This window comes from Nycticebus coucang, chromosome 12, assembly GCF_027406575.1.
Source record: "Nycticebus coucang isolate mNycCou1 chromosome 12, mNycCou1.pri, whole genome shotgun sequence".
Classification (NCBI taxonomy): Eukaryota; Metazoa; Chordata; class Mammalia; order Primates; family Lorisidae; genus Nycticebus; species Nycticebus coucang.
In genome coordinates this window covers 96,503,879-96,528,854 of record NC_069791.1, presented here as the reverse complement: position 1 = coordinate 96,528,854, position 24,976 = coordinate 96,503,879, and the positions used below count along the sequence as shown (strand labels likewise).

Here is a 24,976-nt window from a genome sequence, read left to right as displayed (position 1 = left end):
GTAGGGACCTATAGCAAGAAAGGAGCCCCTGGTACCCTCTACTGAGAGGAAGACTGGGCCCCTCTATCACTCACACTCCTGGATAGCCTGGCCTATGGCCTGCTGTTGGCACCCCACCCCCTACTCCTTTCTCTGGCTGGGTCAGCCCACCCAATGTCCAGAGAGAAGACTGCTAGGGAACTCCCACACACAGCCTCAGCTGAAAGCAGATGGGCCATTTTGTATCTGATTCAGAGAGTGCAGGGTTAAGTCACATGGGGTGATGGTTAAGGTCTGACATAAAGGGAAGAGAACAGAGTGGACACCAGAATTGGTGCTGCTGCTTCTGCTCAGTAGCTTCAGGAGGGCTGGGTGCAGCCTGGCCTCAGAGCACCTGCTGGGGGGATAGGGGTCTGGGGAATGGGTGACTTCTCTGAGCTTGACTTGGGTGTGGGTGCATGTATTGTGTGTACAGATGAATATGACTGTGTATGCTGTGTGTGCACATGTGCAATATGTGAGTATATACCCATGAAAGTGTGTGCAGGAGTAGGTGTGTGCACATGTAAATGAATGCACAGGCGTGTGTGTGACTGTGAGTGGTCGGGTGCGTGTGCACGTGGATGTATGCGAGGTAATGTCAGTGGTCGTGAGGGACTGAGTGCCTGCGGGTAAATGATTTGTCAGTGCGGATATTAAGGGGATCCAGCGACACTCTCCCATCCCACACCCTCCTCCCTCAGGTGCTCTTCCTGCCTCACTCCCCGCCTTCTCAAGCACAAGTGAAGGCAGGATGAGGCCAAGACTTACTCTGGGGTCAGACCCCAGGACTGCTGTTGAGCACCCATTCCACCAGGCCTTCCATCCTGGACCAAGACGCTTGCCACCCGCAGCCACAGGTGTCCCCGGCCGGGCACTGGGAAGAACAGAGACTGCTGCCTTCCTGGAGGAGGCGACTTGGGCCTGGCGGGCGGGCGGCGCGCATTCCTGAGCCCTGAGTCAGCGCAGCCGCCCCCTCGGCCGGGCCCGCCCCCGACGCGCACGCCCCTAGTCCATGGCATTCCCGGGCGGGCCGGACCGGAGGGAGGGCGGGCGCGCGGGCGGGGACTCGGTGCGGGCGCCCTCCGGGCCAGCGGTTGTGGCCCCTCCCCGACACCCTGCGGACCCTTGGAGGACCCCGGCGGCGGCGGCGGCGGCGGTGAGCGGGTGCGGCTGGGAGCGGGGCGCGGGGTCCGCGGGCAGGGCGGGTTGCGGGGCTGTGTCCGCCGAGCGCCGTGGGTCCTCAGCCAGCCGCGTTCGGAGCCGCTCAGAGCCGCGGGGGTCGCGGCGGGATCGGGCCGGGCCTGGGGCCGGACTGTGGCGAGTCCCCGCTGGAGGCGGCCGGACTTTCCTTCCCGGAGTTTCCAGAGCTGCTCGCGGAGGCGGCCCAACCCGGATTCCTAACACGGCGCGCCGCAAAAATAGCTCGTGGCCGGATTAGCATGTCCCCGCGGCCTGACCCGCAGGACAGCGCGGCTCCAGGCCCCGCCCGACAGCTGAGGGTCCCAGGAGCCGAGGGCTCGGAGTCGGCGGCATTCCCTGGTCCCTCCGGTTCCCCCCCTCCACCGACGTTTTCCTTCCCGGCCACCGCCGGTGGGTGGTGTCTGCAAGGCGAAACTCCAGCTCAGAGGGTGGGACTTCTCGGATAGTCCCTGTCCCAGCGGTTCTCGCCCAGTGGGAATAACAGCAGCTGTGGAGCTGGGGGTGGGGGCTGATCTTAGCTGCAGCTTCACAGCAGCCCCTCCCCCAACGTGAGAACTCCGAGATCCAGGGTGGGCTGGGAGCTCCTCCCAGAGACATCCCCCTTCCCTGTGCTCGGCGGCCCAGAGCGGTAGGGTGGGGCTGGAGGCCACTGTCTAGTGCCTTGAAGCAGGCCTTCTCCTGCTGGGGTGACAGCCAGGCCCCAGGTGCTTAGGGCACTGGGACTGGGTCTGGCTATCTGCCCTGCTGGGGGCATGTGTGTGGGGATGTGTGGGGAGTGGTCAGGGCATCCCGAAGCCAGGCCTGCCCCCAGCCCCGATTGGGACTGTGTGTCTGTGTGTTTGTGTGTCTGTGTGGGTGGGGCCTGGGTTTGGAGACCCTAACAGGGACCCCCCCCTCACACACACTTCCTGTTGCAGACCAGGAGAAGATTCAAAGATGAAACAGGCTTTTCAGGTTTGACCCAGCTAGATGCCTGGGCATTCCCAGGCTGGGTTCTCCCCACCCTTATGGAGCCAACCCCAGCCCTATAACCCCCAGCCCAAGATTGGGAGGAAGCTGCAGAACTAAGCAACTGACTGGGTCTCAAGGAGTCCCTGAGGCTGACCCCCCTGCCACCAGATGTCACTCTGTCACTTTTCCTGAGAATGGGGCAGGACAAGTTGGGGGCATAGGAGTCAGGTAGTTCCAAATTGAAGATAGTGAGCTTCAGACATATTCCCAGCTCCTCCTAGCAGCCTCCAGCAGAAAGTAGCAGAGTGGGAGGGGCTCTGTGTTCATCATTCATTGTCCAGTATCAGCCAGCTGACCAGACCAATCTCCACCCTGGAGAACTGCTTTTCTGGGGGGTGGGCTTTGATTCAGGGGTAATCCCCCAGGCTTTCTTGGACTTTCAGGGACCATTCATCAGCCAGCTGACCAGACAAATCCCCACCATGGGGAACTGATTTTCTAGGGGGACCTTTGGTTCAGGGGTAATCCCCCAGGCTTCCTTGGACTGTCACTATCTCTTTTGCTCCTGTGTGGTCTCAGCCCCTCCCTTACATCAGCTCCAGTGTCCCACTTCTTCTTTTTTTTTTTTTGCGACAGAGTCTCACTTTATCGCCCTCAGTAGAGTGCTGTGGCATCACATCTCATAGCAACCTCCAGCTCTTGGACTTAGGTGATTCCCTTGCCTCAGCTTCCCAAGTAGCTGGGACTACAGGAGCCCGCCACAACGTCCGGTTATTTTTTTGTTACGGTTTGGCTGGGGCTGGGTTCAAACCCGCCACTCTCGGTATTTGGAGCTGGCGCCCTACCCACAGGCACTGACCATCCAGTGCCCCACTTCAGTGTCTGTGATGACAGAATCAACTTTCTGCCCAAGAATTGGATTATTTGGCTTCTGCTCATTTTCTGGGTTGGGTGTGTTTGGGGTGATTCCCTTCTCCCTCAACTGAGGTGCCCTTGGAAGGGTGGGTGGGATAGGGGCCCATAGGGTAGGGTCGCATGTGGTCTGCCCCCTCCTTTGCAGCCAGGGCCAATGGGTAGGCAGATGGAGTCCCTTCTACCATAGCTGCTGGGCAGACTTGGTCCAAAACTTTGAATTCCCTTAGAGGCTCTGTGGTCCTAGCCAGTGACTGGCCTCTCTGAGCCTCAGTTTCCTTATCTGTAAAGTAGACTCAGAGGCCCCTCCGAGAATTTATAGCAGGTCAATGGGATCAGTCGGCATCAGGTTTGAGGCAGGTGTGCCTGGCTCCTGCTGCCAATGGGTCCAGGAAGAGGGTTGCTGAGCCTGAGGAAGCCTGGGCTCCAGGAAGCATGTGTGTGAGTTCAGCCAGGGACACTTCTGGAGTGCTCTGATGGTGACTGGGCTGCTTATGTGCTCTCTGGCCAGCATGTTGATGGTATATGGGACTTTCCCCTGTCCAGCCTGGAGAGGATGCTTTCATTCAATTCTGAGACCTAGCTGGACCCCAGATAGGGAACAGAAGTGTCCAGATTAAAGGGAAAGTTATACCCAGAATCTGATATAGTCCTTGTTCCCACACTCTTTCTGACTGTATGGCTGTATAGCTCCCCTAACCTGAGTCCTGGGTTCCCTGACACCCAAGTGGGCCTGTCAGCTCCTGTCAGCCCCGGCTGGGTCAGGGGCTTTGACTCTGGCTGTCAGTTGCCCTGTGCCAAGTGTTCTGGCTGAGCCTGGGTCAGTGCCCCTTTTCTAGGGCTGGCCCCTTTCCTCCCCTGTGTACCGTCTTCTTAGGTCAGATCCCAGAAGTGTCTTTTTATCACCAGGGGTCCCTGTGTCTCCAGGACCTTGGATGGCCTTTCTCACAGCTGGTCTACAAAAGGAAGCCTCTAGTTCTGTTGTTGCCCTCTGGGTGATATGGGGACGCAGGGATGCAGCATGTACTCCTAGGGCTACCCGTCTAGACAGGTTTCAGACCTGTCCTGCTCTAACCTGAACCTTGTTTCTTCTACAGAAAAGCAGAGGGGTCCCTGGGAGGGTGAAGAATGCTTGTGATTTGCAAAGGGCCTGGCAAATCTCATTCTTGGTATGATCCCACTTGCAGATGAGGCACAGAGAAGCCAGGTGATTTTTACTTTGCCACACAGCAGCGTGTGGGGGCAGGACTGGATTCTAGGCTGCCAGACAGCTGCCAATTTCCCTCTCAGGGGTCCAGGTGGGGCATAAGATTAGGGGTCAAACAGAAGGCTGAGGTTTGGAGAACCAGGTGCAGGTAGAGGTGCTGGAGGAGCCAGGGGACCTGGGACCAGGCTTGGTCGAGTTGAGGACACGTCTGGGAAGGTGTCCCAGGGTGAGGCCTGTTGCTTCAGCTGATCTTGGTAGTGGGCAGTCCCTTGGGCAGAGCAGGGCCCACGCTTGATGATTCTGGCCCTGGGGCTGGCTGTCTACTCTGCCTTAGGTTGTCCCTGCCAGTATCATCCTGTGAGTGTACCGGACAGGCCTGACATCAGTGGTTGCTGCTCACAACAGAGGGTGCAGCTTCACGCTGGCTGTGGCCACTGTCCAGGAGTAGGCTGGACTTCTCTTGTCACTTCTTCTTTTTTTTCTTTTTTTTTGCAGTTTTTGGCTGGGGCTGGGTTTGAACCCGCCCCCTCCAGCATATGGGGCTGGCACCCTACCCCTTTGAGCCACAGGCACCACCCTCTTGTCACTTCTTAAACTCATCTCCTTTGAAGGGTCCTGTCTCCAGGCTCTCTGGCCCTCCTGTTGCATGTGCTCTGGGCCCTCTCTCACCCCACTCCTCCCTGCAGTTTGGGCTGCCCTCCTGTCCTGCACAGGCCCTGGTTTCCACAAGCAGTTCTTGACTTTCTGTTGTTGATTCAGCTGCCACCAGTAGAGCACTTACTGTGTGCTGGGCACTGCTATGTCCCTGATTTTCGGATGTGAAAACTGAGGCTTTCCTAAGGTTGTAGGTGGTGAAGACAAATGGGTTCTGAGTGCAGCTGTCTTTACTGGCCCCCCTGCATTGGCTCCTATGTTCTGGGATGTGCTGACATTTTGTTACCCCCACCAGATTCTGTCACCTCTGTTAGTGTTTATTCTTCAGCACTTCCCACCTAACTTCTATATATATATATATTTTTTGAGACAGAGTCTCACTTTGTCACCCCTGGTAGAGTGCTGTGATGTCACAGCTCACAGCAATCTCAGACCCTTGGGCTCAAGTGATTGTCTTGCCTCAGCCTCCTGAGTAGCTGGAACTACAGACGCCTGCCACAACACCTGGCTATTGTTAGAGGTGGGGTCTCACTCTGGCTCAGGCTGGTGTCAAACCTGTGAGCTCAGGCAGTCTACCCGCCTTGGCCTCCCAAAGTGGTAGGCATGAGCCACTGCACCCGGCCTCCCACATGACTTCTAGATACCCCTGTGGGTGCTGTCTGATGTGGCTTGGCCAGGTTTGGCAGCCATGAATGCTGCTGGAGTTGATGCATGCTGTGTGACTCCAGGCGGTCAGGCTCTCCATGGGCTGTGGTTTTCCCTGCACTGTGGGGTTAGCAGAGGGGAGATGCTGCTGGGATTCCCCCTGAGGGGTTGTCTGGGAACAAGAGCCCACTGTGTGCCTGGGGAAGGCCTGGACACTGAGCCACTGTTTCTGAAAGGCAATGTGCAGCTCTGTGGCCCAGACTCTTTGTCTAGCCTGGGCCTGCCCCATCCCCTGCTCCTGCTGTGGTGTAGCAACCTCCCCCCCAACCCCCATGCCTTGTGAATCCCACTCACTTGAGGCCATGATGGGGTGCCAGGCACACAGGGGTATGGCAGGCTAGGGTCACACAGCACTGAGGGCAGGGTGGGTGTCCTCTGCCATCTACTGGACCTAGAGCTGTGTGGGGAGGGCAGGGGGTGGTGCCTGCCTCTTGAACTGAACTGTAGTGTTTCTCAGGGCCACCTCAGGTGGGGACTGAGGGGATGTCAGGCTCCCTGTGTATGCTTATAGCCTCGGCCCTTCTCACCTCCTATCCCATGCTGTTCCCACTCCTATCCTCTCACACCACTCAGTCCCCTACCAGACCCAATAGAGGACTTAGCTCTCTGAAGAATCCTTACCCCAGAACATGGTGCTGGCCTGTGCTCTGCAGTGATCAGTGTTTAACTAGCAGAGGCTTCAGAGAAAGCCTGTCTTCGGCACTGTGGACCCAGCAATGACAGGACAGAGGATTGCACATGTATGAATGAACTCCCCTGCTGTGCCATGCTATGCCAGATTGGGAATGGGCAGCCGGACTGAGGCTGCAGGTCCTGTGGTGTATGGGAGGCTGGGAGACTGCATTTGTTGAGGGGCTTGGGATGGGAGGGAGCCAGGTATGAGGACAGGCCTTGGGAGGAGTGCAGGTGCCATGGGGGTTATGGACAGTATGAGCTGATTGGGTGGTAGAGGTTGTTTGCACTCCTGAGTGAAGGCCCCAGCTGGATATCACTAGAGCGGCTGGGCACAGTGGGGAGGCTCCCATGGAATAGCCTCTGGCACTTGGTGTGGTGACCCCAGTGGTGGCCCTGCGCCTCTGTGGACCCCATAATGACCCATTTTCTAGGCAAGAACACTGAAACTAGCTAAGGCATGTGACTATTGGGTAGCAGAGCCAGAGTGGCTACTTGGGATGGATGAAAGGCAGCATGGCTTCCCCTATTGAAATGTTGAGGGATCTCCCTCTTGCCTGGTGCCTGGCCCCTTGCCCACAAGGCCCCTGGGGCCCACACAGCCTAGAGATCAAAATATCTAGGGGCAGAGGCCCTCCCCGTGAGTGGGGACAGATGCAGGCCCTGAGATCATGCTAGCTGAGGGCAGTGAGAGGAGCGCAGACTTGTGGGGCCATGTGGTTGGAAGGACCCCATGCCTGGGGGCTTCCCTGAGCTTTGCCTCCAGCTCCTCCCCGGGACCTGAAATGTATGGTCAGCTTAGAGAAGGGGCTGGAATATGAGGGTAGTCTGGAGAAGGCATTTGGAAGGATACCCTCCCACTTGGCCTATTTCTGGCCCACGTAGGACCAGGAGGAGCTGTGAGCAGCACCTGGAACTGTCTCTGGTCAGTGGAGGTCCCTGGGTAGTATAAGACCATTAACAGCTATGAGCAGTGTCTTGGGCCTGTTCTTAGTATGCTGCCCTGAATATGTGACCTTAAGCAGGGCAAACCTTTTTTTTAGGCCTCAGTTTCCCTTCTTGTATGGTGTGGGTGGGGTTTACTTTATAGCCCCTTCAGGCAGTTGGGAGGGAGACTCACAAGTGGAAGCCATTTCTGGGGGCATTAGTGGGAGCGTTATGACTCTATAGCTCAGAGTCTATCAGGATCTGAGCTCTTTGAAGAGGCTGAGGAATTTTGTTTTTTTTTGCCCAAAATTGCTTCAGGAAGCACCAGCGATCCCCCCACTCTCTGTGTCCCTGTTGTGCTTCCAATCTTGGACCTCCATCACTTTCCAGATCCTGTTGTCCCATTTGATGAGGGGAGAGGTGCAGATCTATCACCAAGGTGCAAGGGGGGAGAGTCCCAAGGAGGCCAGAACTGTCTCATAGTCATATGGCCAGGCAGTAGTGGCCCAAATCAAATGCTGGCCTCTCTGCTCTGGACTCCTTTGTGTGCCCAAGTGGTAGGTTTGGGGTGCACTGCTTCTCATTACACCCCCATCCTCACCCCCTGCAGAGCCCCTTATGGCTGTTTCTGGGCACATGCACCACCTGGTGGTCATTGTGGTGTCTGTGCCATTCCTGGACAGTCATTTGCGTGCAGGAGCCTGGTGTCATCAGGGACCTCTGTGTCCTTTGGTGGAAGTCATGGTTGAGAGGGTTCGGTAGGGGTACAGATAGGGGTAAGCCCCAATCTCACCAGGACCTGGAACTGGCTGCTCATGTGTGAGGCCCTCTGTAGCCCCAGCTGTACTCACTCTCCTCCCTCAAGCCTCTGTTCATGTCACCTCCCAGGGAGGCCTCACTGCCTCCTACCAAGGAACCAGAACTGAGGACTGTAATCTGCTCTTTTCCCTATCACACTTAGCATCTTTTACTGGAGTATATTTACTTATTTGTCAGTTTATTCTCTAGATTGTATGCTCCTAGGGGGTGGTAAGGGTTTTGTCTTCTTTCTTCACCAGTTTGTCCCAAGCACCTGGAAAAGTACCTTGGTCACAGTAGGTACTCAAAGAGTAGTCTGTGGAGGATGTACATTGTCTGAGGATCTCGCGTGCACCTGGCACTGTCTCTGGGGGCAAGCGTGTCAGTGTCTGGGCCTGATGGTCTTCAGAGTTCTGTCAGTGTTGTCGTTGTTGAAATTCCCCCTCTCCCCCACACCAGGCCTGCCTCACTCTCCCTGGAACCATGAGTGAGGCCCGCAGAGACAGCACGAGCAGCCTGCAGCGCAAGAAGCCCCCCTGGCTGAAGCTAGACATCCCGGCTGCGGCACCCCCAGCAGCAGAGGAGCCCGGCTTTCTGCAGGTAGGCCCTGACCAGCAGGGACTGTGGGTGCACACTCTCTCCCAGTGCCCTCACCGTGACCCTATGGCTCAGCCCCTGAGGCGCCAGGCTTTCCTGCGGAGTGTGAGCATGCCAGCTGAGGCAGTCCATGTCCCTTCGCCCCACCCTGAGCCCCGGAGGCCAGTGCTGCAGCGCCAGACATCCATCACACAGACCATTCGCAGGTACTGCAGTACCCCAGCCATGCCACAAGGTGGGGGCTGGGGTGGTGGGGATAGAGGCAGATATACTGGGCTGGGACTGGGGCAGGGGCCCTCCTGTCCAATGTTTTCCTCAGTCTTAGTCCCTATGCCTCCTGTCTTCCTGCTGTTCTAGGGACTGACTGCTCTCCCTCTATCCCCATCCCAGCACTCACCCTCCATTTCTTCCACCTCCCCAATGCTCTGGCCTCTCAGCAGCCGACAAGTACGCTTTGGGTGTGTCCACACTCTGCCCCTCTTGGGTCCCCAGGCCTGCAGGGCCCTCCCTCAGCGCCAGTCTCTCTCTTGGTCCCTGCTCAGGTGCCTCATACAGGTCATGAGTGTGTTGGTGTTTTCTGGCGTATGCATGGCATGTGGCCTCGGGAGCTGCCAGTGTGGTTGACATTCCTTGGGGTGCTTAACAGTGGGTGCTGCCAGTGTTTTGTTTGCATGTCCAAGGGCTGTGGGGAAGCACCTGCTGTCTGAATCCTGTGGTGTACTGGGTTGGGTTGCTGCCTGGGCTGAGCTTCCTTGGGCTGAGCTCTCAGCTGCCTGTGTAGATACAGTATCCTCTTCAGTTCAGGGATCGATCTGGTGAGGGCCTGTGTGAAGTGCTTAGCTGGGCAAGTCCTGCTAGCTGCAGCCTAGTGGGGATTTGGAGTTGGCTAACTATTTAGCGGGAGGTCAGGGACAGTGCATACTCATCCTCTTAGTTAGACCATGACTACTAGAGTGACAGGAGGCCTGGGGCAGGGCATGCTGCCTGGAGGAGGGCCTTTGAAACCCCCTGTGTAGGAGCAGGGAGGTCTGCCTGCCCCTTGCTGAGTCCTTCCTATGCCAGGGGGACAGCTGACTGGTTTGGAGTGAGCAAGGACAGTGACAGTACCCAGAAATGGCAGCGCAAGAGCATCCGTCACTGCAGCCAGCGCTATGGGAAGCTGAAGCCGCAAGTCATCCGGGAATTGGACCTGCCTAGCCAGGACAATGTGTCACTGACCAGCACTGAGACACCACCCCCACTGTACGTGGGGCCATGCCAGTTGGGCATGCAGAAGGTATGATGCTGGCTGCTGTCCCTTCAGGCCCCTCATTCTTTTCCCCTGGGCTAGGGCTGGGGACATAGCCTGCCTGAGCAGAGGCGGTTCCTCAGGCAGGAGGAGTGGTCAGACAGTCCCTGGAAGGCACTTGAGATACTCTCTGGGGAGGAGGATTTTGTGGTGGGGACTGGGTCCTAGGATAGTTCCCAGGGCTCAGCCTCTGGATGGGGGAGCATCCCAGTCTGAGCAGCAGTCCACAGACCTTACTACCAGGGAGAAAGACCTGTAGGGGCTGAAGGGTGGGAAGGGTACCCACAAGGAGTCAGAGAAGAAACACCCGTGACTGTGCACAAGGCTTGTGTAGGCCTGGGTATGTGAGGAGCCCCCATGTTGCTGACCCAGCCCTGACCCCAGCATACCCTCCCCTCCACCAGATCATAGACCCCCTAGCCCGTGGCCGGGCCTTCCGGGTGGCAGATGATGCTGTGGATGGCCTGAGTGCCCCGCACACGCCCATCACGCCAGGTGCTGCCTCCCTCTGCTCCTTCTCCAGCTCCCGTTCAGGTTTCAACCGGCTCCCGCGGCGGCGCAAGCGTGAGTCGGTGGCCAAGATGAGCTTCCGGGCAGCAGCAGCATTGGTGAAGGTGGGTGCAGGGCCCAGGGTGGGGGTGGGGCTGGCTCCTGGGCCCTCTCTCAAGTTTTTGCCCCCAGGGCCGCTCAGTAAGAGATGGCACCTTGCGCCGGGCCCAGCGCCGAAGCTTTACTCCGGCCAGCTTTCTGGAGGAGGACACAGCTGATTTCCCAGATGAGCTGGATACATCCTTCTTTGCCCGGGTAAGAAGTGACCAGGCCATCACCCCTGTCCTCTTCATTTCTGCGTCCACCCTGACCTCACATGTTTGCTCAGGAAGGTATCCTCCACGAGGAGCTGTCCACATACCCAGATGAAGTGTTCGAGTCCCCCTCAGAGGCAGCTCTCAAGGACTGGGAGAAAGCCCCGGAGCAGGCAGACCTCACTGGTGGGGCCCTAGACCGCAGTGAGCTTGAGCGCAGCCACCTGATGCTGTGAGTGTGGGAGGCACATGAGGGTCCAGCAGGAGAGCCTGTGGCCCCTCAGGAGCAGCTGGGCAAGGCTGGACATTCACAGTCTTGGAGTGACAGAAAGGGACACTTCATGGGCTGGGAATCCACCATAGGCATGAAGCCCGGGGCTGGGCACGACCCCCACATAACTGCCTACCTGTGGCATTGGATGATAATCCCAGAGACAGAATCCAGTGGGGAGCAGCAGGTGACTTAGTAAATACTTGCCAAAGTGGAGAACCAGGACTCTAGTGGGTCCTGGTTCCTTCCTCCTTGCTATGGCCTGGGAGGGGGCAGGGCTGTTCTTTTCCTGGTGAGGAGGCTTGACCCAGCAGGCATCTTCCCTGATAGTCCTGGGATGCACAGTGACCGTCAGGTGCCCCAGTTCCTAGGTGCGGGGGAGGAAGGGACGGCAGCAGGTTGGGGGTCTGGGACGGAGGTCCATGCGCTGGCTCCCTCCAGGCCCCTGGAGCGTGGCTGGCGGAAGCAGAAGGAAGGCAGTGCAGCAGCCTCACAGCCCAAGGTGCGGCTTCGGCAGGAGGTAGTCAGCACCGCGGGGCCCCGCCGGGGCCAGCGCATCGCGGTGCCGGTGCGCAAACTTTTCGCCAGAGAGAAGCGGCCGTATGGGCTGGGCATGGTGGGGCGGCTCACCAACCGCACCTACCGCAAGCGCATAGACAGCTATGTCAAGCGCCAGATCGAGGACATGGATGACCACAGGTAGGTGTGTCTTGGGAGTGCAGCCCTGGGCCTGCGGTCCTTTGGGTTAGGAGGGAGACTTCTAGATGAGGGTGGGGGCTGTGGGTTGGCATGCAGCCCCCACTGACGCTCCGCCTCGCAGGCCCTTCTTCACCTACTGGCTCACCTTCGTGCACTCGCTGGTCACCATTCTAGCCGTGTGCATCTACGGCATCGCACCTGTGGGCTTCTCGCAGCATGAGACGGTGGACTCGGTGAGCCCCTGTGCCCTCCCCGGGTCCGAGATAACTGCGGTTTGGGCTCTGGAACCCTTCCCACCCTGGGAGAAGACAGCCCAAGTTGGTCTGTCTGATCCTGCTCCCAACTTCCCAGGTGCTGCGGAACCGCGGGGTCTATGAGAACGTGAAGTATGTGCAGCAGGAGAACTTCTGGATCGGGCCCAGCTCGGTGAGGGCGTGGCTAGGGGGCGGAGCCTGGCTGGGCTCTGCCTGGAAGTGTCAGGTGTGCAAATGGCCTGGGGCTGAAACCGCACATCCCCCTTCGCTCACAGGAGGCCCTCATTCATCTGGGCGCCAAGTTTTCACCTTGCATGCGCCAGGACCCGCAGGTGCACAGCTTCATCCATGCAGCCCGCGAGCGGGAAAAGCATTCGGCCTGCTGCGTGCGGAACGACAGGTCGGGCTGCGTTCAGACCTCGGAGGAGGAGTGCTCGGTGCGTTTCCCTGCCCCGACTCCCATCCTGGTCTGCACTGTAAAGGATTCTATACATCCTTTACTTTTGTCCTTGGCACATCGCATGGTCTGTGCAAGGTCCTTCCTGTCACATTCATTCCGTATCTCCATCCTCCTTCATCTCCATTTCCTCACCCATTAGATAAACATTTGAATTTTTGATTTGGTCTTTGGATTTGGGTGTACTCATTCAGTATGCATCCTGTTTGTGTGCATACATCTTCAAGTTTACATAATTGGCATTGTCGTTTTCCCCACTAAACAGTTCTTTGAAAGATTGATGATCCAAGTTTTTATCATATCATTTTATATGCAGGTGCCATAGTTTATGCCAGTTCCCTGATTTAGGACACAAAGTTGTTTCTAATTTTAAGTAAGTTAGTAGTAATTATGGTGTTGAACTCTTCATAACAGAATCTATTCCAACATGCACATGCATTTCTGGAGTGTAAATTCCAGAGTTGAGGTGCAGAGTCAGAGAGAATTTCAGTGGTTTTGCCTTTGACTCCTGACTCCCAGAGCCCCCACATTGTCCTGGCTGAATTAGGCAAGTAGGTTCTGACCAGGGGCTGACCCTGTGTCCCCTTCACAGTCCACCCTGGCAGTGTGGGTGAAGTGGCCCATCCATCCTAGTGCCCCAGACTTTGCAGGCCAAAAGAGACAGTTTGGCTCTGTCTGCCACCAGGATCCCAGGTCAGTCCTGCTAGCTGCTTTCCTCTCTGCTTTTGTCCACGCTTTCCTGGAGGGTGTGATGGAGGGGTGTCGAGTTGAGTGGAAGGGTACCAATGTTAGGGGCTCAAAGCAGGGTCTGACCTACACACTCGGCTTATGCAGGGTGTGTGATGAACCCTCCTCTGAAGATCCCCACGAATGGCCAGAAGACATCACCAAGTGGCCAGTAAGCTGGGGTGGGGAGTTGTTGGTGAGTCACCTTTGTCTGTGGGGGAGGAAGCGACACCCACCCATTAGGTAATGCCAGAGACTCCCACATTTTCAGATGCTGTGCCCCTGGCCTTTGCACAGCCTGTCCATCAACCACAGCCTGCCCCTCTGAGCAAGTAGGCTAGGTGAAGCACTTGGGAGGTCTGCTGATACTATTCCAGTTTGACTGATGGCCCAGCTAAGGGTTAGGATAGCCTGACTGAAGTCAAGGAAGGCCTGTTTTTGCTTCATGAGCTTGTCCATCTTTGCCTTAGCTCCAAACATGGTGTGGGGTGGAGGGTGGGAGGAGGTCCTACCCATCTCACCCCTATCTGTGACCTAGATCTGCACCAAAAACAGTGCTGGAAACCACACCAACCATCCCCACATGGATTGTGTCATAACAGGCCGGCCCTGCTGCATTGGCACCAAGGGCAGGTAGGTTGCAGCATTGTCCTAGGCCCATGCCTTTCTCCCTCACCAAGTCCTGCAATAACCTAATATACTGAGACATGTAGGGTGAAGAAGGGTCTGGACTTATTCAAGGCAAACAAAGGTGGGTGGGTAGGCTGAAACAGTAGTGGCACCCTCCAAACTCTAGCCTGACCTTCCAGGTGTGAGATCACCTCCCGGGAATACTGTGACTTCATGAGGGGTTACTTCCATGAGGAGGCCACACTGTGCTCTCAGGTAGGCCTCCAGGGTGAGGGTGTACCCCTCTTCCCAGCCACTGTGCGTGCTGATGGGCTGCTCCCACAGGTGCACTGCATGGATGATGTGTGTGGGCTCCTGCCTTTCCTCAACCCGGAGGTGCCTGACCAATTCTACCGCCTGTGGCTGTCCCTTTTCCTGCACGCTGGGCAAGTGACACTGTGGGCAAGGTGGTGGGGTCTCAGGAACCCCAGGAGTGGCTGGTTGGGAGTGGTAGAGAGGTCCCCTTCCCTGCTGAGTGCTTCCCCCCCATCCGCCACAGGATCCTGCACTGCCTGGTGTCCGTTTGCTTCCAGATGACCGTCCTGCGGGACCTGGAGAAGCTGGCAGGCTGGCACCGAATAGCCATCATCTACCTGCTGAGTGGTGTCACTGGCAACCTGGCCAGTGCCATTTTCTTGCCATACCGGGCGGAGGTAAGCCTGTCCTTCGGGGTGGGGAGCCTCCCACATGCTCCGGTAGTCTGGGTCTCCACAGAGCCCAGCCTGGGAGCATCTCCATGTGGCTCCTCTGTCCTGATGTGCTACTCTTGGCCATGGGAGGTGGGATGAAAAGATGAGGCCCTGGTTCAGGAGGCCCACTCAGCCTCCCACTGGCTCACAGCTACCTCCACTGCCCCCCAGGTGGGCCCAGCAGGCTCGCAGTTCGGCATCCTGGCCTGCCTCTTTGTGGAGCTCTTTCAGAGCTGGCAGATCCTGGCGCGACCCTGGCGGGCCTTCTTCAAGCTCCTCGCCGTGGTGCTCTTCCTATTCACCTTTGGGCTGCTGCCCTGGATTGACAACTTTGCTCACATCTCGGGCTTCATCAGTGGCCTCTTCCTCTCCTTTGCCTTCCTGCCCTACATTAGCTTTGGCAAGTTTGACCTGTACCGTAAGCGCTGCCAGATCATCATCTTTCAGGTGGTCTTCCTGGGACTCCTAGCTGGACTGGTGGTCCTCTTCTACTTCTATCCTGTTCGCTGTGAGTGGTGTGAGTTCCTCACCTGCATCCCCTTCACTGACAAGTTCTGTGAGAAGTATGAACTGGATGCTCAGCTCCATTGAGCTGGCTGCCAGCATGGGTGGCCATGCACTCCAACAGGCCAGAGCCAGATGGGCATGACCACCCTTAGCCTCATAGGCCTGTGGGACTTGCCAGTTTCCAGAACACAGACTCTTTGTGCCTTGTTCACGTCTGTTGAACCCTTCATACTGCTGGGCATTTTTTATGCTAGTTCCTGTGATAATCTTCTAGTAACTAGTCTCTTGACGACCACCTCAAGTGGCCAATAAATGGACTGGGAGCGTTTTAGCTGCCACTAACTTGACCAGGCCTTCTTCCTCCTTCCACCTTGTATCTGGCTGGTACTATAGAGGGAGGCCAGGGGAGGTCCCTGGCCTGACTCACAGTGTCAGGCACAGGCACAGCCATGGGGTCTCAGTCAGAGGCACACCTTGCTCCCCATTCCTTACCAATGCTGGGGCAAGGCCCAAGGGACATGCTATCATGTACCCCTCCAACTGGGAAGTACTCCCCTCACCCCAGCAGCTCCAGTTTCCATCCTGTGCTACATCCCTTTCACTGAACTTGAAGGCACTGCTGTACATGAACCCTGTGGGCTGAGGCTAGAGTACCCACCATGGCTGTGCCACACCGTCGTTCCCATTGTGGCTCTGGGATGCATGCCCTTGTTTCCTCACAGGATAAAAAGAAAGACAGCTGCTCTGCTAGTGTTTCCTCCATGCTGTGGAGATCATGGTAACAGAATCATGTGATTTGGGGAGTGGTGTGGCCACAGCTCAGATGTGACACACCTGGAGTTTAGAACATACCTGCGTCAATTATCTCCTCTTCCCACCATGATAGGGAGGCCTAGTCTCTCCTACACAGGGTACTGTGGCTTTTTGACTTTTCAGACTAAGCAGCAAACAGATTTATTCTGTACACAGAGCCACGCCCACAGTCTGTAGGATTGGCTGTGTGGTTGGGGTACTTGGGCCCAAGGAGAGGTCAGGCTTAGGCCAGATAGACAGGAAGGGAATGCTGGCTCATCCTGTCCTAGTCCTCAGGGCTGCAGGGTTCATGCTGACAATCCCAGGTGGCCACACCTGGGCTGAGGTCCCTCAACATCCTTTCTGTAAAAGAGGGACAACTTGAGAGCATCATCCTTCTGAAAAAAGCTCGACCACCAGTGTGTAGAGTTGTCCTTATCTGGAGGTTCACTTTTGCCTCAGCTTTTTGATGAAGGAAACCTCATCCCGATTCCGGATACCATAACTGGAAGGAAAGGAAAGGTGTATGTGTCTGACCTATAGAAGTGGACATTTGTGACTCCCAACCAGAGGCTTGTGAAGGACTAAGAATTTGAAACACCAGGAGAGATGAGTGTGGCACCTAGGAGGTGGTAGGGGACACTCTCTCATAGACCCATTGTAACAGCAGGGCAGTCTTTCACTCCATGTCCATTCTCATTTCCCTTCTCCTTGCACTGCGCAGCCCTGAGCTGCTGCTGGTGAGAAACAGCAGGGCCCCTCCAACTGTACCTCTGCCTGCCATTCTTCTAGTGGGGAGAGCTCCAAAGAAGCGCCTTGTAGGAAGGCATCACCTCCTGGGAGGGGGCTGCCCTACTCTGGCAGAGCATGAGGGCCTAGAGGGCAACAGACCAGATGTCCTCCTACAGCTAAAGACGTGGCCTGCACTTACTCTCGGAGCTTCTTCTTGTCTTCTGTGAGCTTCTCTCCTGCAGAGGTCAGATGGTATGTCCTCCACACATAAGACCTGCAAGAAGGGGACTCAGGTAAATTTTATGCCCTGAGCAGGGTAAGTTGAGTGGCTGTGCATGACAGGGGCTCAAGGCATCAGCCCAATGGGATGTCAGGCAGGTGTAAGGAGGCACTATTCTTTTTTTTTTTTTGTAGAGACAGAGTCTCACTTTATGGCCCTCGGTAGAGTGCCATGGCCTCACACAGCTCACAGCAGCCTCCAACTCCTGGGCTTAAGCGATTCTCTTGCCTCAGCCTCCCAAGTAGCTGGGACTACAGGCGCCCGCCACAACGCCCGGCTATTTTTTGGTTGCAGTTTGGCCGGGGCCGGGTTTGAACCTGCCACCCTCGGTATATGGGGCCAGCGCCCTACTGACTGAGCCACAGGCGCTGCCCCCAAGGAGGCACTATTCTTAAAGGGCTGCAGGGCCAAACACACTTCGCTAATAAAATAGGTGGCACTGCTAAGACTCAGCTAACAGGACACTTCATCCAAAAGGAGGGCGAGGGCTGGAAGCATGTAGGTGAGGAGGGACATGCTGTTCCACTCACCAGCTGATGTGCTGAACACCCCCTTCACGCTCCTGCTTGAGCTGCACATATCTCTGGATGGCCTTCTTCAGGTCCAGGACCGTGGCATTCTGCACTACAACCACAGCTGCAACCATGGATGCAAAGGGGAGAAAAGCCATGGTGGGAACCTACAGCCATAGCCTCAGATGGCAGAAGGGTAACCCAGAAGCTCTACCGAGCTCTGAACTGTGGGCAGGGCAGGTTTGTGGTTGCCCCAGTACCCCTGGTATGGGCAGTGAGTTCCTGCTAATTAGTGCAGTTAACACTGTGCCCCCATGAAGGCTCAGACCATAAGGCCTGAAGGGAGAGGGCAGCACTTACGCATCACTTCTCCATCCATCTTGCATACTCGGACTGTCATTGCTTGGCCATATTCTAGTGCTATTTGGGAATTGACCTCTTCCAAAGTAACCTAGAAAAGACCAAGAGTGGAAACAGGAACCCTGGCTTTCTTTACTACCTCAAACAACAACAAAGAAAAACAAGCTGCCAGAAAGTGGTGCTTCCTGTCTTAGGGTTTCCCGCTTCTTCAACACCCTGAACTCAAGTGCCACCCCCATTTTTATGTGCAAAATTTACCAAAAAACAATAATGGTAATACATACTTTAACATAACAGTTAAGAAATACAAGTTAATTTTAACCACGCATGATAGGCAAAATATAAAAAAATTAATTAAAAAGCGTTGAGCCAAAGCAGATTGATGCTTAAGGCAAATGGAAAAAGCAGTAATACTGATCTTGTCTTCATTTAAAATTTGCTTACCTTTTAGACTTTAGATCATTCTTGAATAAATTTTGGCTTTTCAAAATATTACCATTAAAATGTCATTTATCCCGACTAGTAAGTTTTCTAGTGTCCCTTTAAATTCCGCGCCCTAGACAAGCGCCTCGCTGGCCTCAGGCGGCCCAGCTTAAGACCTCGTTTATGCCCAGAGAAACATTCATGGGGTTCCCGGACCACAGCCCCCACTCAGCACCCACATGGCCATTCTGGTCCAGACGCGGATCAGACCGGCACGACCCTCTGCCCTGGCAGCTCACGCCCCGCCTTTCCTGTCAGCGCGCACTTGGATCGGTAGATCGCAGAGTAGCGGGTCCTGCACCACCATGGCGAGACCCTCCTGGAACATGTCCACAGCCTCGGAGTGCGGCAGCGCCTCCTCTTCGTCCTCATCGTCCTCCGGCGTCTCAGGCTGACCGGTCTCCTCCGCTCCCTCTAAGGCCGCCAGTCTGCCGCTGTTCTCTGTAAGCGCTGCCAGTTCGCGTTAGAGAGGCGTAGTGCGCACGCGCGGGAGCTGCGGCCCGCCCCAGGGAGGCAGCCCAGCCATTGGTGGGTTGGGGCGGGGCGTCTGTTGTGACCAATGAGAATTGCGAGACGGCCTGCCGCAGGGTCGACTGGGAAGGCAAAATCGGCATGTCTATTGGTGGGCCGAGGGGCGGGGCGGCTGCCAGGACCAATGTGAGCTGGAGGCGGGCGGTAGGTCGGCGCAAAGAGGCCCCGGAATCCTCCCAGAGCGGAATCCTGAGGGGTGTAGAGGCTACGATGCTGCTGTTCTGCCCGGGCTGCGGGAATGGGCTGATCGTGGAGGAGGGACAGCGTTGCTACCGCTTCGCCTGCAACACCTGCCCCTACGTGCACAACATCACCCGCAAGGTGGGACCCGGGAGCCGGCGCAGGGCCGCGGATACCTCTCGCAGGCTTCAAGCTTCATCTCACAGCGCCAGCCCAGCGTCTGCTTCTCTTGGCTCTTTCGGACACGCCCTGCCCGTTGGCTTCTGATCTTGTGGTCTGCCCCCGAGTGCACCCAGAGTTCGCCGTTTCTCACTCCCCGGTGCAGTCACCCTGGCTGGGCCGCCGCCTCCACCCCGGGGCCATTACAGTAGCTTCCTGCCCCACTCTCGCTCCCTTCGCTGTATTCAAACAATGGCCAGACTGATTCTGCTAAAGCCCAATCAGATAATGTCCGTCAGTTCTTGGCGCACTCAGTAAAAGCCAAGCCTAAGTTCTGCTAGGTTCTGTCACTGACCCCTCCCCAACTTGTTTTGATTTTTAGGTCCTAATGCCCCTCTTGCTCTTCTGTCCCAGTAACACCCACCTCCTGGAGGCTCTCCCGTCGTTCACGCGGCACTAACAGGGCTAGCACGTAACTTTATTCTGTTTACTCTTCTAGATGCTGCCTTACTGTTAATCTTGTCTTAGAAGATTATTCTACTTAAAATTTTAGCCCCTCCCTTCAATTCATTCTCCTTCCCTGTTTTAAATTTTTCGTAAGACTCATTACTTGCTAATATATTACATAATTTATTTACGGCTTTGTTTAGTAATACTAGCACATAAGCCCTAAGAGGGCAGGAATTTTTCTCTTTTTTTCCCTTATGCGTTCTGGCCTAGAATGAAGTCTGGAATACATCGTGTACTCAGTGAACGGATGATGCATTCTTAGCTACAGCTCGTTGTTTTCCCTTGATAATACATCTTTAATTTTTAGAACACCTTTGCTTATTAGAAGTTAGGGCACACTACCTCATTCTTAGTGTTTACATACTACTAGAACTTACAGCTGTGTTGTGGGAGTTTAGAAGAGTGAACTCTTCAGTAAACCTGAAGTTTTAGGGACATCTGATAGGACTTGGGAAGTAAAGTAAGTGTGACCTGCTTTGAAAGCTTTCTGTCTGGAGTGACTAGGATACTCAACTAAATGGTATTGGTTGGCTTCAGTTGTGTTCATTTCTTTCATCTTGGGTTATCAAGTTTCTTTTTTTTTTTTTTTTTGTAGAGACAGTGTCTCACTGTACCGCCCTCGGGTAGAGTGCCGTGGCGTCACACGGCTCACAGCAACCTCTAACTCTTGGGCTTACGCGATTCTCTTGCCTCAGCCTCCCGAGCAGCTGGGACTACAGGCGCCCGCCACAACGCCCGGCTATTTTTCTGTTGCAGTTTGGCCGGGGGTGGGTTTGAACCCGCCACCCTCGGCATATGGGGCCGGCGCCCTACTCACTGAGCCATAGGCGCCGCCCATTGGGTTATCAAGTTTCTTAGAGGTATGGAAGAAGAAGAAGAGAGTCACACTTAAGCTGTTTTTCTCTCCCCCTATTCTGGTGCTTTCTGTAGTCTTTTCTTTTTCTTTGAGTCAGGCTCTTGCTTTGTTGCCCGGTCTAGAGTACAGTGGTGCCATAATCTCGAACTCTTGGCCTCAAGTAGTCCTCCCACATCAGCCTCTTCAGTGGCTAGGACTATAGGTGGGCACTACTGTACCCTGCTTTTTTTTTTTGGCAGTTTTTGGCCGGGGCTGGGCTTGAACCTGCCACAGGCGCCGCCTCCCTGCTATTTTTTTTATTATTCTGTAGAAACAGGATATTGCTGTGTTGCTCAGGCTGGTCTCAAACCTTTGGCCTCAAGTGCCCCTCCAGCCTCAGCCTCACAAAGTGCTGAGATTACTGGCTGATTCTCCAATCTTTGCAGAGATTTCTGACAGCTGGATCTCCCTCTTCTGCATGGAGGCTATCCCAGTCATGGATCCTCTAAATTCTAGTGGAGTCTGCTCCTCTCTATGAACAGGAACCTTATTTTCATTTGGTATCCTTCCATTTTTGTTGAAGGAAAGAAGTCCAGGAGACACTTGAAGGCAGTTGTAGTTTGGTGGCCTCAGTTTGTACCATTCACTTATTTGTAGTCTGAAGGCTTTTTTTTTTTAAATTAATTTTTTATTAATGCACACATTTTTTGAAGGCTTGTTTTCTATTTGTTAGGTGACAAATCGAAAGTATCCAAAGCTGAAAGAAGTGGATGATGTACTTGGAGGAGCAGCTGCCTGGGAGAATGTTGACTCTACTGCAGGTAAGGAGGAGAGCCTTTTCCATTACTGAGCTGTGGATAATTGTGAGACTGCTGACCATGTGACTTCATGTCAGGGTCTATGATGTGTTTATGTAACCTCTAGAAATAGAAAATGTTTTCTTCTTTAGTAAACATCATTTGTATTTGTTGTTATTTATAATTTGTTACACAAATAACATTGGTATAAGCCCTGGATTCATACAGGCCTGGGTTAGATTCCAGGGGCAGACTCTTTTTTTTTTTATTGTTGGGGATTCATTGAGGGTACAATAAGCCAGGTTACACTGATTGCAATTCAGGGGCAGACTCTTAATTGTTGTAGGACCTTGATTGGGTCTCTTGACCTATCTGGGGCTATCCATGTTCTTAGGTCATAAGAGCACGAAGTGTTTGGTGTATAAGAAGCACTTAATAGTTGGGAGCTCTGATGATGGCAACAATGACTAGACTAATACAGGGTGGCCATAAAGTTTAAATTGCACATGAACTTTATGGCCACCCTGTATATTGTAAGATATGACCGGTATCAAAAGGGGGAAGAGCTGACTGATGATTATTAATATCTTTTTCCCTCTACAGAAGAACATTCAAATCTGCTATGTTAATAAGTTAGATTGGCAGAATTTGTCACTAAAAGATGGATTAGGTATCTAATGTTAGAAATAGAGTTTAGGGTGGTGCCTGTGGCTCAGTGGGTAGGGCGCCGGCCCCATATACCGAGGGTGGTGGGCTCGAACCCGGCCCTGGCCCAACTCAACAAAAAAATAGCCAGGCATTGTGGCAGGTGCCTGTAGTTCCAGCAACTCGGGAGGCTGAGGCAAGAGAATCGCCTAAGCCCAGGAGTTGGAGGTTGCTGTGACCTGTGATGTCACGGCACTCTACCAAAGGTGATAAAAGAGACTGTGTTTCAGAAAAAAGAAATAGAGCTTAAAGGGCTGGGTGTAGTGAATGGCTCATGCCTGTAAATCCTGGATACTTCCATTTTGTCACCTAACAAATAAAAAACAAGCCTTCATACTACAAGTAAGTGAATGGTACAAACTGAGGCCACCAAACTACAGCTGCCTTATCTCACAAGTTGAAGACCAGCCTGAGCCAGAGTGAGACCTCATCTCTAAAAATAGCTGGGCGATGTGGTAGGCGCCTATAGTCTCAGCTACTGGGGAGGCTGAGGCAAGAGAATCACTTATGCCCAGGAATTTGAGGTTGCTGTGAGCTGTGATACATGGCACTCTACCAAGGGTGACAGAGAAAGACGACTCTATCTAAAAAACACAACAACAAAAAAGAAATACAGTTTAGGAAGTTACTTTGGATGTAAACATATACCTTGGGGCATCTTGAAAAGGTATGGAGTGTGTGGCAAGATGTTGATAAGAGCAGCCTGAGGAACTATTGCCAGAATAGTTCCCTGGACACAGCCAGTCATTGGGAAGATGAGCGAGAGCATGTGTCCACAGCCCAGGGGAAGGTAATACACTTATTAGGGGAGTCTACATGGTGTACAATATACACAGCAGCCATAAGTCACTGGTGTATTCTGTTTGTGCTGCTCTAACAGAATACCACATACTGGGTAATTTATAAAGAACAATTCTGGAGGCTGGGAAGTCCAAGATTAAGATTCCAGCAGGTTTGATGTCTGGTGAGGGTTTGAGTGGGAAGTGTGGTACTGGAATGCAGAGAGCTGAGATAGCCCTGGGCAGCCCCAAGGTTCCATGAGTGCCCTGAGCCCTTCCCTTGAAACCATTCTGCCCTCAACGCCCTAGCACTTTGGGCCTATGATGGATATGAAAGCCTTCCACCCCTCCCTCAAGATCTCCAAAATGCCTGGAGGTGGGTATCATTCTTTCACTGTCTTGGCGAATAACATCTGGCTTCCTTTCATCCATACTGATTTTATTAAATACCCGTTTGACCATACCTGTGGCTTTCTTTCTTAAACACACTTTTTATTCTCTTTATAGCCAGGCTGAGAATTTTTCAAATCTTTACATTTTACTTCCCATTTAATTATAAATTCTGGCTTTAAATTGTTTCTCCTCTCTAATTTTACTCTAAGCAGCCACTAGATTCCATGCAGCATCCGAGCATTTTGCTGCTTAAACGTTTCTTCTGTCAGATGTCCTAGTTCTTTGCTTTAGAACTTTGTAGAAGTTCTGCCTTCTATAAAGTCCTAAGATACAGCCAAGTTCTTTGCTGCTTTGTAGTAGGAATGGCCTTTCCCCCAGTTTCCAATAAGATGTTTCTTACTGTTGTCTGAGACCTCATCAGAATAGTCTTCACTGCCCATATATATATATATTTTTTAAGAGACAGAGTCATGGTAGAGTGCTGTGGTGTCACAGCTCACAGCAACCTCCAGCTCTTGGGCTTAGGTGATTCTCTTGCCTCAGCCTCCCGGGTAGCTGGGACTACAGGCCCCCACCACAACACCTGGCTGGGGCCAGGCTCGAACCCACCACCCTCGGTATATGGGGCTGGTGCCCTACCCTGCCCATATTTTTAACTAACATTCTGTTTAGGGTCACTTAGGGAATATCTAAGAAGAACCGGACTTTCCTTATAGCTCTTCTCTTGTTTTGAATATACCCAGAGTCACCCTTAATGCTCTGTTCATGGTGCACAGGCATTTTCCAGGGTGTTACTTCAAAACTGTTTCATTCTCTACCCATTACCCAGTCTGCATTTTATCATAGCAGCACTAAGTCAGCTGTATTATGTCTAATTAACTAGATTTGAGAAAACAGTGGTGTCTAGGGAGGGAGGAGCGTTTTCAAGGTCATAGGTCCCTTGCTTCCCTTAGTGCTAGAGTGTAGTGGGACCGATGCCACTGTTTTTAGGGCTAGCCTTGGCAGGTGACCAGATGAGCAAGTAGGGTTTTGACCATCTTTAAAAGTATTAGTAATAACAGGTGTCTTTGTCATGAATATCACTTTTGCATAAAGTGGATCACTTGTTGGTTTTTCTCATTGCCAGAGCCGTGTCCCAAATGTGAACATCCTCGTGCTTACTTCATGCAGCTTCAGACCCGCTCTGCAGACGAGCCAATGACCACCTTTTACAAGTGCTGCAATGCTCAGTGTGGACACCGCTGGAGGGACTAGGGCCAGGGTGGCCCGGCTGCCTGAGGGTCTGCTTAACCTGTCCCTCAGTGTGCATTCTCAGCTGGGAGTATGAATTTTGTGTCCTGAGGGTCTTCACTGGTCTGACAGAAAACTAACCCTTTTCAGTGTCAAGAAAAGTAGCCTATTTGCCCATCAGAATGAATGGATGAAGTTATTAACGTCCAGGGAGTTTTTGTGTGTGGAGGAGACTGATAACTAAGTATTCTCTGTTTAAGGTCCTGTTTAGTCATCTTTTACATTTATTGGGCAGTTGACATTCCCTTACCACCAACTGATGCTGTTAAATATTTATAATGTTTGTACAACTTAGTACGTTAAATGTCTCTAAATATTTAATTGTTAATTATAAACTTAATCAGGATTTATTCTGATTATTCATTAAAATGTAAAGTCTAATATTGTCTTCTTGGTGTTTTAAATACCTTAAGAGATAGACAGCAAACTTAATGTCACAGTGATCCCAAAATTGACTATCATGCTTAGGTTTAGTAAGTTTATAATGCTAAAGCATGGATTTTAATTTCTTTCTTTCTTTTTTTTGGAGACAGAGTCTCACTTTGTTGCCCCCAGTAGAGTGCCATGGTGTCACAGCTCACAGCAACCTCAAACTCTTGGGCTCAAGTAATTCTCTTGTCTCAGCCTCCCA

General features: G+C 53.6%; 3 protein-coding genes across 7 annotated transcripts; 2 read left to right on the top strand and 1 right to left on the bottom strand.

Annotated features, from left to right (window-relative positions):
• The first annotated feature begins 843 nt into the window (after window positions 1-843).
• On the top strand, window positions 844-15,354 carry RHBDF1 (rhomboid 5 homolog 1). Of its 5 annotated transcripts, none has more exons than XM_053554152.1 (19): window positions 845-1,177; window positions 8,507-8,647; window positions 8,720-8,850; window positions 9,082-9,186; window positions 9,707-9,920; window positions 10,337-10,546; window positions 10,614-10,736; window positions 10,810-10,967; window positions 11,448-11,705; window positions 11,827-11,938; window positions 12,057-12,131; window positions 12,235-12,396; window positions 13,009-13,109; window positions 13,251-13,314; window positions 13,681-13,775; window positions 13,952-14,027; window positions 14,097-14,197; window positions 14,311-14,464; window positions 14,672-15,354. In XM_053554152.1, exons 1-19 carry the CDS (start codon window positions 1,034-1,036, stop codon window positions 15,089-15,091), a joined length of 2,844 nt encoding a protein of 947 aa, XP_053410127.1. In that variant the 5' UTR covers window positions 845-1,033; the 3' UTR covers window positions 15,092-15,354. The 5 variants fall into 5 exon arrangements, with proteins under 5 accessions (XP_053410128.1, XP_053410127.1, XP_053410129.1 ...); XM_053554155.1 differs by having other exon boundaries at window positions 1,077-1,185; XM_053554154.1 differs by lacking the exon at window positions 9,082-9,186 and having other exon boundaries at window positions 849-1,177.
• Window positions 15,355-15,480: 126 nt separating this feature from the next.
• Window positions 15,481-18,663, bottom strand: SNRNP25 (small nuclear ribonucleoprotein U11/U12 subunit 25). Its single transcript, XM_053554157.1, has 5 exons — window positions 18,432-18,663; window positions 17,684-17,774; window positions 17,342-17,447; window positions 16,731-16,805; window positions 15,481-16,304 (listed from the first exon to the last, which is right to left on the bottom strand). Exons 1-5 carry the CDS (start codon window positions 18,492-18,494, stop codon window positions 16,247-16,249), a joined length of 393 nt encoding a protein of 130 aa, XP_053410132.1. The 5' UTR covers window positions 18,495-18,663; the 3' UTR covers window positions 15,481-16,246.
• Window positions 18,664-18,858: 195 nt separating this feature from the next.
• Window positions 18,859-24,710, top strand: POLR3K (RNA polymerase III subunit K). The gene is made up of 3 exons (XM_053554150.1): window positions 18,859-19,018; window positions 21,115-21,202; window positions 24,182-24,710. The coding sequence occupies exons 1-3, from the start codon at window positions 18,908-18,910 to the stop codon at window positions 24,307-24,309; spliced, it is 327 nt and encodes a 108-aa protein (XP_053410125.1). The 5' UTR covers window positions 18,859-18,907; the 3' UTR covers window positions 24,310-24,710.
• Window positions 24,711-24,976: the final 266 nt, after the last annotated feature.

What these genes read in the sequence shown, in the direction of transcription:
- RHBDF1 (XM_053554152.1), top strand. Translation starts at nt 1,034, where the DNA reads ATGGCATTCCCGGGCGGGCCGGACCGGAGGGAGGGCGGGCGCGCGGGC. An exon ending in CTCTCTTGGTCCCTGCTCAG is followed by an intron (nt 9,187 to 9,706) that starts GTGCCTCATACA and finishes TTCCTATGCCAG; the next exon opens with GGGGACAGCTGACTGGTTTG. An exon ending in GTCTGCCACCAGGATCCCAG is followed by an intron (nt 13,110 to 13,250) that starts GTCAGTCCTGCT and finishes CGGCTTATGCAG; the next exon opens with GGTGTGTGATGAACCCTCCT.
- SNRNP25 (XM_053554157.1), bottom strand. Translation starts at nt 18,494, where the DNA reads ATGTTCCAGGAGGGTCTCGCCATGGTGGTGCAGGACCCGCTACTCTGC. An exon ending in TCTGCGATCTACCGATCCAA is followed by an intron (nt 17,775 to 18,431) that starts GTGCGCGCTGAC and finishes GGTCTTTTCTAG; the next exon opens with GTTACTTTGGAAGAGGTCAA. An exon ending in GATGGATGGAGAAGTGATGC is followed by an intron (nt 17,448 to 17,683) that starts GTAAGTGCTGCC and finishes CCATGGTTGCAG; the next exon opens with CTGTGGTTGTAGTGCAGAAT.
- POLR3K (XM_053554150.1), top strand. Translation starts at nt 18,908, where the DNA reads ATGCTGCTGTTCTGCCCGGGCTGCGGGAATGGGCTGATCGTGGAGGAG. An exon ending in TGCACAACATCACCCGCAAG is followed by an intron (nt 19,019 to 21,114) that starts GTGGGACCCGGG and finishes TCTATTTGTTAG; the next exon opens with GTGACAAATCGAAAGTATCC. An exon ending in GAATGTTGACTCTACTGCAG is followed by an intron (nt 21,203 to 24,181) that starts GTAAGGAGGAGA and finishes TCTCATTGCCAG; the next exon opens with AGCCGTGTCCCAAATGTGAA.